Source organism: Argopecten irradians, unplaced genomic scaffold (genome assembly GCF_041381155.1).
Source record: "Argopecten irradians isolate NY unplaced genomic scaffold, Ai_NY scaffold_0122, whole genome shotgun sequence".
Lineage (NCBI taxonomy): Eukaryota > Metazoa > Mollusca > Bivalvia > Pectinida > Pectinidae > Argopecten > Argopecten irradians.
The window spans coordinates 2,878-17,326 of record NW_027187589.1 but is presented as its reverse complement, the minus strand read 5'-3'; the positions used below and the strand labels follow the sequence as shown (position 1 = coordinate 17,326).

General features: G+C 33.0%; 1 protein-coding gene across 1 annotated transcript in view; it reads left to right on the top strand.

Annotated features, from left to right (window-relative positions):
• The window catches only part of LOC138311803 (uncharacterized), a 39,616-nt gene extending 28,964 nt beyond the window's left edge, over nucleotides 1-10,652 (top strand). Inside the window, exon 2 of the mRNA XM_069252994.1 lies at nucleotides 9,668-10,652. Within this exon, the coding sequence (XP_069109095.1) occupies nucleotides 9,668-10,017 (350 nt within the window). The 3' untranslated portion in view covers nucleotides 10,018-10,652. The remainder of the gene's footprint in view (nucleotides 1-9,667) is intronic.
• The last annotated feature ends 3,797 nt before the right edge of the window (nucleotides 10,653-14,449 follow it).

The following is a 14,449-nucleotide window of genomic DNA, read 5'->3' as shown; positions in this document are numbered from 1 at the left end:
GTGGTCGAACTTCTTTTATGCCGATCCCTGTCCCTTTCTCGTAAAGTAATGCAACTTTTGTCTAGAACTGCTCAAATTGCTCTAACAGTGGTGTGTTTACCTTATTAGGTTAATTGTCTTTCCTAAAAATCATTTTATCACCTCCTCAGTGGTTATGTAGTTCATTTGTTTAATGTTTTGTAATTACAGCGGTCTCAATTAAAATACTAAAAAATGACGTGGAATTTGTCAATATTTTATGTCATATGTTGCATAAGAAATGTAGAACATACATTTATGCCATAATTTGCTTCTTGGTTATGTAAAAGAATTAGCCTTATAGAGTGGATTGTCTCTTAAAACCTTGGTTGATCAAATACCGTAACATGAATCACGAAATCAAAACATGAAAAACAAATTTAAAAAATCAAATATTAGTTAAGTACAGCCATAGAGACCGGGATGAAAATATTGAACGTAATCATTTTTAGCTACACGTAATGTTAACGACGAATAACGCTAAAAACGTTTGGTGCAATCCGTCCCGTTATTGTGTGGAATTCCTAAGTCATTACCTGTATATATAGGTGTCCTATACTATTGTATTGATAACATTTAAACCTTATCTATAGTTAAATATAGTAATGCCATCATTATTGCCGATACATAACTTTACACAAAGTGTAGTTTTCGTAAACGCAGTTACAATAAAACTTCTTTTGTATTAAACCTTATCGATGATACCATCAACAAAAATGTATTTCGTGATTCTAGTTCCAAAACAATATCGCGAAGATTAATTTTATTAGAATGAAAATGTATTTGAATTTCCGTTCATATCTATATTTAGTATATGTGAACGGATATATATGATATATGATATGACTGGAATTCAATATATCTAGAAAATTAATGTTAATAATTTTTGAATAATCAACTGTCAGGCTAACAAATAATACTCATGTATTTTTAAATAAACACAATGTATTGAGCATATATTAATGGCCGATTTAACGCATGGATGCCTAACTCCCGGGAAGAATCGATCATTTTTCACTGTGGAGAATGCACTCCAGTTGTGTCCATTGAAGTTTGTACAGGCGTCATCAGTATTGACATTCATGTGTAACTTGAAACAAATTGAATGAAGTGAGCAGTTCATTTTGAATTTGTTTCAAGGGGAAATAAAATTCATCACCCCATGAAATCGACAAAAGCAAGATTCAATCCTTATATTTCAATTCAATCGTATTTAATCGACAGATTGGAATATTTTGTATAATGATAAATGTTTCTATATAAATCTCACTCAGACACACTTAATGTGTGACAAGGTGTCCAATGTATACATAAAACTGTTATTAACAGTTTTTGTTTAACTTCGTTCTTTAAATAGTTAATATGTGGTACAAAACTTTTCTGATATAATAATATTTTTATCAACATGAACCATGCTACATACATGTACGGTTTGATAATTTATTTTATTACAAACCAACATAAACCAAAATTGTATAATTCTTAACAAAATATCGACATCTAATGAATATCTTTCAGTTTCTCCATATACCATAAAAAGTGTATCAAACCCTTCTATATATAGTTTTCTCTGTACACCAGAGCAATTACAAGGTCATCTAGTAATTCCTGCATTGGAATATACACGTGTCTGATAATGCATGGCTTCATATATGTATTACTTATAATTGTGTTTTATTCATAACTATACTTTGGAAAATCTAGATTCGGTAATTTTCTATTTTTTTTCTATATCTTAAATATCTTTTAGCATATAATTAAAATATAATAGTCAGAGAGTGTTATGTTAACACGAAGAATTAGGCGGTCGCCAGCGGCACGATAATTTAAAAGTTGCAAGGAGAGTAAAATAAAAAAAAATACGAATAATAGGAATAATATGTGCTTTGCACGTAGTAAATTAGGCCTACTTTTCACCAAACAGATTAGCTATTAACTTCTTTCAGGAGTTTGAATATTTTTACACATGCCTTTTTACTTGTTCGTATTTTTATGAATGATTTTCAATTCCTTTTAAGTGTCCAAATTGAAATGTTGGTATATTTACATGACCTTTTTTGTAGTGAGACCACAGGTTTACGACGCGCAAAAAAAAAAAAAAAAACAACTAAAAATACTGAAAGGTTGTTTACTTAGCCCTGTATCCTATTTCCAGAAAATGGGGTATTTAATTTGAAAATACTCTGAACACCTCAAAAATCATCCGATCTGAATATTTTTAGCTTTCACTGAAGACAATTCCTTACTGGTTACTATGGTATATGATATGATGAGATTATGGGCGAATTTGATTTCATATCGAAAGTTGAATTACGAGAATTCGTGTAAAAATCGTTAGTCGGAAAAGTACACGCTACATCCCCAGGTAACGATTTCCTAATGAGCACAGACTGAATAAAATCATCATCCATTCAACGAATGCATCCCTGAAATATTCAGATCAAATTTTTTTGTGGTGTTCAGAGCATTTTAAAATTAATTACCCCATTTTCTGGAAATGGGATACAGGGCTATTTTTAGTATTTTTTTTTTTGCGCAGCGTAAACCTGTGATGAGACTAAAGCAATATCAATCTTTCTTTTGTGACTGTGTATGATTTTTTTTCCTTTTAAAAATCATATCATATTTTTGTAGTATATCCCATTACCACTCTAAAAATAAGAAATATAATAGGCGATATAAATTACACACTGTAAAGCACTCAAAGCACGTGTTCCACATTATCTATAATGAAAACATTGATTATACTTATTCCTTCTGTATGTAGATTTTAAACCTTTCAATACTTACTAGTTTACCTCGATATGTAGACTAGTTTATCTACAGGTCCAGATAAACACATCTACAGTACGTGTGTAAACAACATTGTATATACAGAATCCCAAATAAGTAGATTTGGCTATTCAAACTGCAAATGTCACTTTTGCCATTGATCTTGAATTTAGTAATTACAGATATGTTTTGAATATTTACTCTATAGTTCATATCTTAACACATGCCTGTATTTAATGAAGAAAGGCTAACATCAGATGTGGGATATGAAGATAAACGATAACCTGTCTATCTGTTATTACCCTTCAAATGTTCTATATAACTATGTAGGACTGATTTGATATAAGGTATAACAAAGCTGAATTTACTACGTTGATCCTGTTTTCTGGTCGATGTAAAGAGATGTGTAGTCGCTGGTCGTGTTTAAGCGAGGGTAGTTTTAATAGAGTTAAACTATCTAGAAATATGCTGGGAAGTCATCGTTTCGAACAGAGAGTCTTCTAGATACGTATATATATCTGGAGATAATTATTTTAGCACATAAAAACTAATTTGGAGACCATTATAATATAATGAATAATACGAAAACGTTGATATGAACATATTTTGTATATTACCTTAATTTGTTAAATATAAATAAAACACGCAATGGTAACAAATAGGAATTGTAGATGTATTAAAAGGTTAAAGAGCAAGTGAGACTGCCAAAAGGTTTAATCCTTTTAAGACATTACCAATGTGTGACTATCAAGTTCTTTACTGTAATGGCAATGATGGAATCAAGTTGATATTTGCGACAACGTGTGATATACATTGTATGCATAATACATTATATATGTATCTTAATAATACTATTAAGAGAATATACGAAAATTGTTTTGTGTATGTTATTATTATCGTTGTACGGCTGATGACGTAATACCAGTGCTCGGGCGTTATGATGATCGCCATCGCCATTAGTCCATTACATTAAGACTCTCGTTTTTGGTCTGAAAAGTAACGATAAATTTGCGAAGAAATAATAAGTAATTTAAGTCTGTACAGTACCTTCTACATGGTGTTGTATGGTCTCTGGTGAATCCTCACTTCACCTGCCTAGACAAGTTCACACTGTGTTCGGTCGATCACGAGGTTATCTTTTACAAATAATGGAGTAAAAATATCTCAGATTCGTGATGATAATGTAAGTCCAAAATCCATGCAAAGTGTGTTCGTCATAACATGAACGTCACAAGCTTTAAGTTTATCTACCTCTGGTGTCAGAAATAACTATAACCGTAACATCATACTTTTTTAACACATTGCTGCTTTAACGATGAGCTCTCACGTATTTCCATTTTCTGTCGTGTATGAGTTATGATACTTACGTTTATATCAAAGCATCAAGTACTTAAAAAGCATAAATTATTTGTATCGTTTTCTCAGAATTATTCAAATAAAAATAAAGGCATTATAAATAATTAGTAAGTTAAGTACTTCATAAATTTGGTGTTAATGCAAAACTTTTTAACAAACCAGAAATAAAACATGTTTGCAGAGAATGAAAATCAAGTAAGGTGTATGAATCTACTACCTAGACAGAAAAGACCGTGAACCTGGGGGAGGAGTCATTATTTATCGGAAAGATAATATAGTTATGAAAAGAAGATATACAAATGCTTTGGACTGAGGTTATCACAGGTGGGAATAAGTCTTTATTAGGTTGTATTTACAGACCACCTGGTAGCAATGTAGATTATTTGGAAAATTTTGATACAATGTTTTGTGATATAACTAATAATATAAATTAGATATAATATTAACAGGAGACATTAATGTGTGGATGGGTGGATGACTTGTGATCGCTATTTGCGAATGGACTTTTTTGGTCTGTATCCCATGAGTGGAAGGAGTACCTATCACATAAACAAAATTTCACCTAAAAAACATATATCGAATTATACATCATCTAATTTACAGATTTTGATTATCTAAATCTTCTCATGTAAGTTGTTCAGATACTTTAAATTTATTTTTAAAAGAGTATATATTGTATATAATGTTAAATGCGCTGTGTTATCTGGGGAGAACCTGTTGAGGCTTAGCCTGTTGTTTGACCGCTTTTCATATTTTGTATGAAATAAAATTTTATGAAATTGAAATTATGAAACTCGTTTCGAAGTATCAATTTAGATTAACTCAATTAGGTACTAATTATGTATTAATTTCCGTGATATTACTTACTGTGATAATGAATCAAATTGAGTTTTGGCGGATTGATATCCTATCTAATAGTTCAGTTTGGCCAATGACTGTGCCACTTTTAAAATATGCCCGGAAATTGTATGTATGACGTCATAATACTTCATACTTCGGTCTATGGAAAAACAATATCTAACCAATAGAAATGAGTATAACATAAGAAATTAAATTGGTATGAAATAAACATGTACACTGGTTTTTGGTCGATATGGCGGAAATGGAAATCCTCTAGAACAAACGTCATGACGTCATAACCTGCAACACGATCTGTCAGATGACGGGAATACACAAATGATGGCCAACTGCAACCGCTTCGTTTTCTTTAATCACACAGTTTTCAAAGTTTTCCCAGCGACAGAGATACTGTGAACACAAACTCCTACCGACAATGCATATATTTATAAAGAAATAAGAAAGAACGCAGATTTGAAAGGTATCGTACAGATCGTTTTAGTAAGTGCATTCTGTTTTTTAAATATTTATACAGATTTATTAAAAATTGAATAAATTCAGAATACATTTGTATTAGGCTTCGTTTTGTTTTACTTCTCTGACCATATAAAACAGCTATGGACTTTTGTGCTGGTAAATATGATGTGATATTCACCAGCACAAAAGAACATAATTGTATATTATTCAAATATCTATATCCTATGTATAAGATGTAGGTTTCAAACTCGCAACCAAGCGCTTTATATAGTGGAAAAAACTGAGAAAAAAATCAGATGAACCTATATAACAGGGTTGGGTCTTTCAGAATGTTTACCTGGACAAGTACATGTTAAATCTAATATAAGTAGTCCTTTATATGTCGTCGACATATACCTACGTATACAATGATTGAAGTCAATTGGTCATCAAGAATTTTAGGCCCGATTTTACTATTCCATTCTATAGCTGTTACTCTTATGTCAAAATGTCGCATAAAGTAGCAGCGATGTTATTTTTACAAACTTTTGGTACGAATCACGGAAAAGAATAATTTGTCAAATCATTGCTGGAACACATTTCGGTCTTCCTCTTGCTACTCTTCACTCTACACGATACGAGTCATTCATTTAATGGAGCTGCAGAACCTAATATATCTGATTGCAATGACCCAGGTTTTATCACACCGTAAATTTTTATAACACACGTCTAATCAAAGTCTCGTCGAAGAATTAGTTAAAGTTATAATTCTAGTGAATTAGGTCCTTTAATAATATATCGTGGTTACGTACATGTATTTCAATTTGTGCACGTATTTACTAGTTCTTGGCAAGGTAAGATAATTCAAAGGTTAGATAATGCAAAGGTAAGAGAATTTAAAGGTAAGATAATTCAAAGGTAGAAGAATTCAAAGAGTAACAAGAATGCGAAATTCACCAACTAATAATTTTTGTGACATTTTCATATGAACATGATTGTATTTTCGATGCACAGAAAGCAGTGATTATCCGAGATTTGTGTAATTTCCAATAACTCATTATTGAAAAACTGGTTGATATAATTAATTGCATTTTTCGGTACATAATAATTTTCCATTAACATCAGCTGTTCGCGACAAAAGCGTCACATTTTCCCCCAAACTAGCAAAACCATAAGCTTTTGTTATCGACCTCATCAAAATGCTTTCATTATTGACAGTCGTTTTGTGCTGGATTGTTTTTATCGTTTCAATGCTTATGAATAAACTTAAGGTCAGTTTAAGATAAACTTCGATATCTGAAATGACCATGCCCAAAGGAATCCCAGTAAAGTTTGATAAGTTATTTGATCACTTTCAGATTCCTATTATATTATATTCAAAACATATTTGGAAAATATCATTTTTTAGCTCACCTGGCCCGAAGGGCCGGTGAGCTTATGTCATGGCGCGGCGTCCGTCGTCCGTCCGTCCGTCCGTTAACAATTCTTGTTACCGCTATTTCTCAGAAAGTGCTAAAGGGATCTTTTTCAAATTTCATATGTAGGTTCCCCTAGGACCCTAGTTGTGCATATTGCATTTTGGGACCGATCGGTGAACAAGATGGCCGACAGGTGGCCATCTTGGATTTTGATAGTTAAAGTTTGTTACCGCTATTTCTCAAAAAGTACTGAAGGGATCTTTCTCAAATTTCATATATAGGTTCCCCTAGGACCCTAGTTGTGCATATTGCATTTTGGAATCGATCGGTGAACAAGATGGCCGACAGGCGGCCATCTTGGATTTTGATAGTTAAAGTTTGTTACCGCTATTTCTCAAAAAGTACTGAAGGGATCTTTCTCAAATTTCATATATAGGTTCCCCTAGGACCCTAGTTGTGCATATTGCATTTTGTGACCGATCGATGAACAAGATGAACGACAGGCGGCCATCTTGGATTTTGATAGTTAAAGTTTGTTACCGCTATTTCTCAAAAAGTGCTGAAGGGATCTTTCTCAAATTTCATATACAGGTTCCCCTAGGACCCTAGTTGTGTATATTGCATTTTGGGACCGATCGGTGAACAAGATGGAAGACAGGCGGCCATCTTGGATTTTGATAGTTAAAGTTTGTTACCGCTATTTCTCAAAAAGCACTGAAGGGATCTTTCTCAAATTTCATATACAGGTTCCCCTAGGACCCTAGTTGTGCATATTGAATTTTGGGACCGATCGGTGAACAAGATGGCCGACAGGCGGCCATCTTGGATTTTGATAATTAAAGTTTGTTATAGCTATTTCTCAAAAAGTACTGAAGGGATCTTTCTCAAATTTCATATATAGGTTCCCCTAGGACCCTAGTTGTGCATATTGCATTTTGGGACCGATCGATGAACAAGATGGCCGACAGGTGGCCATCTTGGATTTTGATAGTTAAATATTGAAACCGCTATTTCTCAAAAAATGCTAAAGGGATCTTTCTCAAATTTCATATACAGGTTCCCCTAGGACCCTAGTTGTGTATATTGCATTTTGGGACCGATCGGTGAACAAGATAGCCGACAGGCGGCCATCTTGGATTTTGATAGTTAAAGTTTGTTACCGCTATTTCTCAAAAAGTGCTGAAGGGATCTTTCTCAAATTTCATATACAGGTTCCCCTAGAACCCTAGTTGTGCATATTGCATTTTGGGACCGATCGGTGAACAAGATGGCCAACAGGCGGCCATCTTGGATTTTGATAGTTAAAGTTTGTTACCACTATTTCTCAAAAAGTACTGAAGGGATCTTTCTCAAATTTCATATACAGGTTTCCCTAGAACCCTAGTTGTGCAAAGTGCATTTTGGGACCGATCGGTGAACAAGATGGCTGACAGGCGGCCATCTTGGATTTTGATAGTTAAAGTTTGTTACCGCTATTTCTCAAAAAGTACTGAAGGGATCTTTCTCAAATTTCATATATAGGTTCCCCTAGGACCCTAGTTGTGCATATTGCATTTTGGGACCGATCAATGAACAAGATTGCCGACCGACGGCCATCTTGGATTTTGATAGTTTAAGTTTGTTATAGCTATTTCTCAGAAAGTACGTAAGGGATCTTTCTCAAATTCCATTGATAGGTTCCTCTTGTACCCTAGTTGTGCATAGTACCTTTTAGGACTGATGCATAATGCCTTTCGGGACTGATCGGTAAATAAGATTGCCAACCGGCCGCCATCTTAGATTTCATTGTTGAAGTTTGTTACCACTATTTCTTAGAAAGTACTATAGCGATCTGTCTCAAATTTTTTTTATTTTTTTTGAAAAAGTTTGAAAAGCAGGGAAAAGATCCCTCTTTCCATTATCAGACATAGATCATTCTTTGGTGGGCGCCAAGATCCCTCTGGGATCTCTTGTTCATGTAAAATACTATTACACAAAGTTAGTAAAATGAATTGTAAAATAATATGCGCGTATGGGTAAGGAAGACGCCACTTTATATATGGCAATTAGCAGAAAATAAACTCAGAATAGGCAATGGTCCTCCCTACTGGGATTATTAACATAGATGATCTTAAGGAAATCATTGGTCATCATGAATACTTGCTTAGTCACGTTCTGTATCCAACTGACCAAACCTTTGGGGCCTGCTATCCTAAATAATCAAAGATTAGATATACAGCAACAGATTTACATTGTTCAGGTGATTGACATGAAGGACCATGAGCTGGAATGGCTGTGTGTACTCATCTTGGCACACACCAGCATCATTCACAAGCTCCCATTATAGAGCTACCGTGGTTTTATTGAACGTGTCAACATTGGCCAACTTGATTGTCCTTCAAGATCTAAATTAGCCTGGAAAATATGCTGGACGCAACAGATTACAGGCCATCGATAATCACAGGTATGTTAATTTGCAATATCTGATATAAAAGAGGTGAAAGTGAACATTTCAATATACAACAATTCTATTTCCCAATGTGATTTTTTCTACACTACATATTTGTAGTCATTGACATATTATCCATTTATTTCATGTGAGCATTAAGGTCCATTGAGGTCTTTGTGAAATAACTTATCCTGAAAAACCTTTGTTGTAAAACTTAACATAAATGTAAAGAGGGTAAATATACATGCATGGATAGAAGCTAAATATTTAGAACAAGTTTACAGTCTCTAAATTCACCCCTCAAGGTCAATTCATGAGTCATAAACTTGCATCTGTGCAGATGACAGTTCTTATTTGTAGTACTGTCTCCAAATTATTTCAGATGTAATAAATGCAAGACCAGACATAGCACTCCAACAACAAGATCAAGAAGGATCAAAATTTATGAAAGGTGATGATGATGATGATGATGATGATGATGATGATGATGTAGGGAAAGAGACTGTGGCGAAGAAAAAGGAACATATTCAACGACAAAGGTGGACAACAGAAGAAGAGAGAGAACTAGAAGAACTGTTTAAGGAAAACTTTAAACTTAAGAAAAATCCAGGGTTGAAAGACTGTACCAGTGCAATAGCAAAAAGTAGAAAGAAGAAAGGTCTTGTACAAAAGCGTTCATGGGAAACCATAAAAAAGAAAGTACTCAGAATGATGAAGAAAACGGATGATTAAATATATAAGGTTATGACACCACTGTTTGAGTGAACATTCAGTACCTCCTAGAATTGTTATCATGGAGGATATTGATAAAGTTTTTTTTTTAACAAATCTTTTAGCACATCTCTTAAAGACATTTGGTACCATATAGACCTTCATTACATTACTTGAAATTGTATGTTGATGTTACATATTTCTTTGGCATTTAGTGCTGTATGAGCATGGCCTCCCTTTTTGATATTGATGATTTGTCTTTTGAAAATTTTATCTTGGTGGATACTACATGATTTTTGGTCAACTGGAACAACCTAGCCAGTGGACATTTAATACATCATAAGCATTTTTTGTATCCTGTCAGACAGTTGAATTTCGTTAAATATTGAATAATGTTTGTTACTACCATGTAATTCTTAATACCTATTTGTAATGGATTGGGAATTGATTTTTGGGAAATTTTGAATTGAATTGATACCACATGTTCTTGGACAACTGGTACCACCTAGCCATGGACATTGATACCACATAAGTATTGTTTGTATCTGAAAATAGAATGACAGTTGATTTTGGTGAAATGTTGAAGTTTGTTGGTACCACATAATTCTTGGACAAATAATACATATTTGTAATGGATTGAGAAGTGATTTTTTGGAGATTTTGAAGATTTTGAATTGAATTGATACCACATGTTCTTGGACAACTGGTACCACCTAGCCATGGACATTGATACCTCATAAGTATTGTTTGTATCTGATATAGAATGATTGTTGATTTTGGTGAAATGTTGAAGTTTGTTGGTTCAACATAAATCTTGGACAAATAATACATATTTGAAATGGATTGAGAAGTGATTTTTTGGAGATTTTGAATTGAATTGATACCACATGTTCTTGGACAACTGGTACCACCTAGCCATGGACATTGATACCACATAATTATTGTTTGTATCTGATATAGGATGATAGTTGATTTTGGTAAAATATTGAAGATTGTTGATACCACATAATTCTTCTTTTACAAATGATACCATTTTTTTGTAATTGGTGGAGAATTGATTTTGTGAGATTTTGCATTGAATTGCCACCACATGTTCTTAGGCACCTGGTACCACCTAGGCGATGGACATTTAATACAACACGAGCATTTTTTGCATCGTTTAGATCCATTGTTGATCTTAGCATAATTAACATTTGTGGGTACCACATAATTCTTAGACAATTGATTTCTCTTTGCAATGGACTAAGAATTTCTTGTGAGATTTTGAATGAAAATGATACTGCATGGTCTTGGACAAACAAAACCACATACTCTTTCGAGATTAAGTACCGCATAAGCCACATTTTTGTGTAAAATGTTAAGAATTGATTTTGTGAGATTTGGTTGAAATTGCAACCACATATTATTGGACAATAAGTACCACCTAGGCGATGGACATTTTATACCACATAAATATTTTTTGAATGTTATAGATTGATAGTTGATTTTGGTGAAATGTTGAAGTTTGTTTGTTCAACATAAACCTTGGGACAAATAATACATATTTGTAATGGATTGAGAATTGATTTTTGGGAGATTTTGAATTGAATTGATACCACATGTTCTTGGACAACTGGTACCACCTAGCCATGGACATTGATACCACATAAGTATTGTTTGTATCTGAAAATAGAATGACAGTTGATTTTGGTGAAATGTTGAAGTTTGTTGGTACCACATAATTCTTGGACAAATAATACATATTTGTAATGGATTGAGAAGTGATTTTTTGGAGATTTTGAATTGAATTGATACCACATGTTCTTGGACAACTGGTACCACCTAGCCATGGACATTGATACCTCATAAGTATTGTTTGTATCTGATATAGAATGATTGTTGATTTTGGTGAAATGTTGAAGTTTGTTGGTTCAACATAAATCTTGGACAAATAATACATATTTGAAATGGATTGAGAAGTGATTTTTTGGAGATTTTGAATTGAATTGATACCACATGTTCTTGGACAACTGGTACCACCTAGCCATGGACATTGATACCACATAAGTATTGTTTGTATCTGATATAGAATGATAATTGATTTTGGTGAAAGGTTGAAGTTTGTTGGTTCAACATAAATCTTGGACAAATAATACATATTTGTAATGGATTGAGAAGTGATTTTTTGGAGATTTTGAATTGAATTGATACCACATGTTCTTGGACAACTGGTACCACCTAGCCATGGACATTGATACCACATAAGTATTGTTTGTATCCGATATAGAATGATAATTGATTTTGGTGAAATGTTGAAGTTTGTTGGTTCAACATAAATCTTGGACAAATAATACATATTTGAAATGGATTGAGAATTGATTTTTGGGAGATTTTGAATTGAATTGATACCACATGTTCTTGGACAACTGGTACCACCTAGCCATGGACATTGATACCACATAAGTATTGTTTGTATCTGATATAGAATGATAATTGATTTTGGTGAAATGTTGAAGTTTGTTGGTACCACATAAATCTTGGACAAATAATACATATTTGAAATGGATTGAGAATTGATTTTTGGGAGATTTTGAATTGAATTGATACCACATGTTCTTGGACAACTGGTACCACCTAGCCATGGACATTGATACCACATAATTATTGTTTGTATCTGATATAGGATGATAGTTGATTTTGGTAAAATATTGAAGATTGTTGATACCACATAATTCTTCTTTTACAAATGATACCATTTTTTTGTAATTGGTGGAGAATCGATTTTGTGAGATTTTGCATTGAATTGCCACCACATGTTCTTAGGCACCTGGTACCACCTAGGCGATGGACATTTAATACAACACGAGCATTTTTTGCATCGTTTAGATCCATTGTTGATCTTAGCATAATTGACATTTGTGGGTACCACATAATTCTTAGACAATTGATTTCTCTTTGCAATGGACTAAGAATTTCTTGTGAGATTTTGAATGAAAATGATACTGCATGGTCTTGGACAAACAAAACCACATACTCTTTGGAGATTAAGTACCGCATAAGCCACATTTTTGTGTAAAATGTTAAGAATTGATTTTGTGAGATTTGGTTGAAATTGCAACCACATATTCTTGGACAATAAGTACCACCTAGGCGATGGACATTTTATACCACATAAATATTTTTTGAATGTTATAGATTGATAGTTGATTTTGGTGAAATGTTGAAGTTTGTTTGTTCAACATAAACCTTGGGACAAATAATACATATTTGTAATGGATTGAGAATTGATTTTTGGGAGATTTTGAATTGAATTGATACCACATGTTCTTGGACAACTGGTACCACCTAGCCATGGACATTGATACCACATAAGTATTGTTTGTATCTGAAAATAGAATGACAGTTGATTTTGGTGAAATGTTGAAGTTTGTTGGTACCACATAATTCTTGGACAAATAATACATATTTGTAATGGATTGAGAAGTGATTTTTTGGAGATTTTGAATTGAATTGATACCACATGTTCTTGGACAACTGGTACCACCTAGCCATGGACATTGATACCTCATAAGTATTGTTTGTATCTGATATAGAATGATTGTTGATTTTGGTGAAATGTTGAAGTTTGTTGGTTCAACATAAATCTTGGACAAATAATACATATTTGAAATGGATTGAGAAGTGATTTTTTGGAGATTTTGAATTGAATTGATACCACATGTTCTTGGACAACTGGTACCACCTAGCCATGGACATTGATACCACATAATTATTGTTTGTATCTGATATAGAATGATAATTGATTTTGGTGAAATGTTGAAGTTTGTTGGTACCACATAATTCTTGTACAAATAATACATATTTGGAATGGATTGAGAATTGATTTTTGGGAGATTTTGAATTGAATTGATATCACATGTTCTTGGACAACTGGTACCACCTAGCCATGGACATTGATACCACATAAGTATTGTTTGTATCTGATGATAGTTGATTTTGGTACAATATTGAAGTTTGTTGGTACCACATAATTCTTGGACAAACAATACATAATTTAATGGATTGAGAATCGATTCTTGTCAGATTTTGAATTGAAATGATAGCATAGGTTTATGGACAAATAATACCACATAGTTAATGGCCATTTAGTAAGTACCACATTGCATTGTTTGGAGCTTTTGGAATGATATTGATTTTGGTGAAATATTGAAATTTGCTGATACCACATAACTCGTTAAAAATGGTACAAGAATTGCCAAGTAAAGTGAATTATATTGTCAATTTTTTTCCCTATTTGTAGAATTTTACTGTTCTTTTTCATTTGTATTCTTGAAAGCAAAAATAAAGTTTTTTAGAAATGAATATTATTTATTGAGTCATTCGGAGTATGCAAGTTCAGATACTGAAGGCGATCAATTCTGTATATATATATGCAGACATATCTTATAAATTAATCTATCCATTTGTTTACATA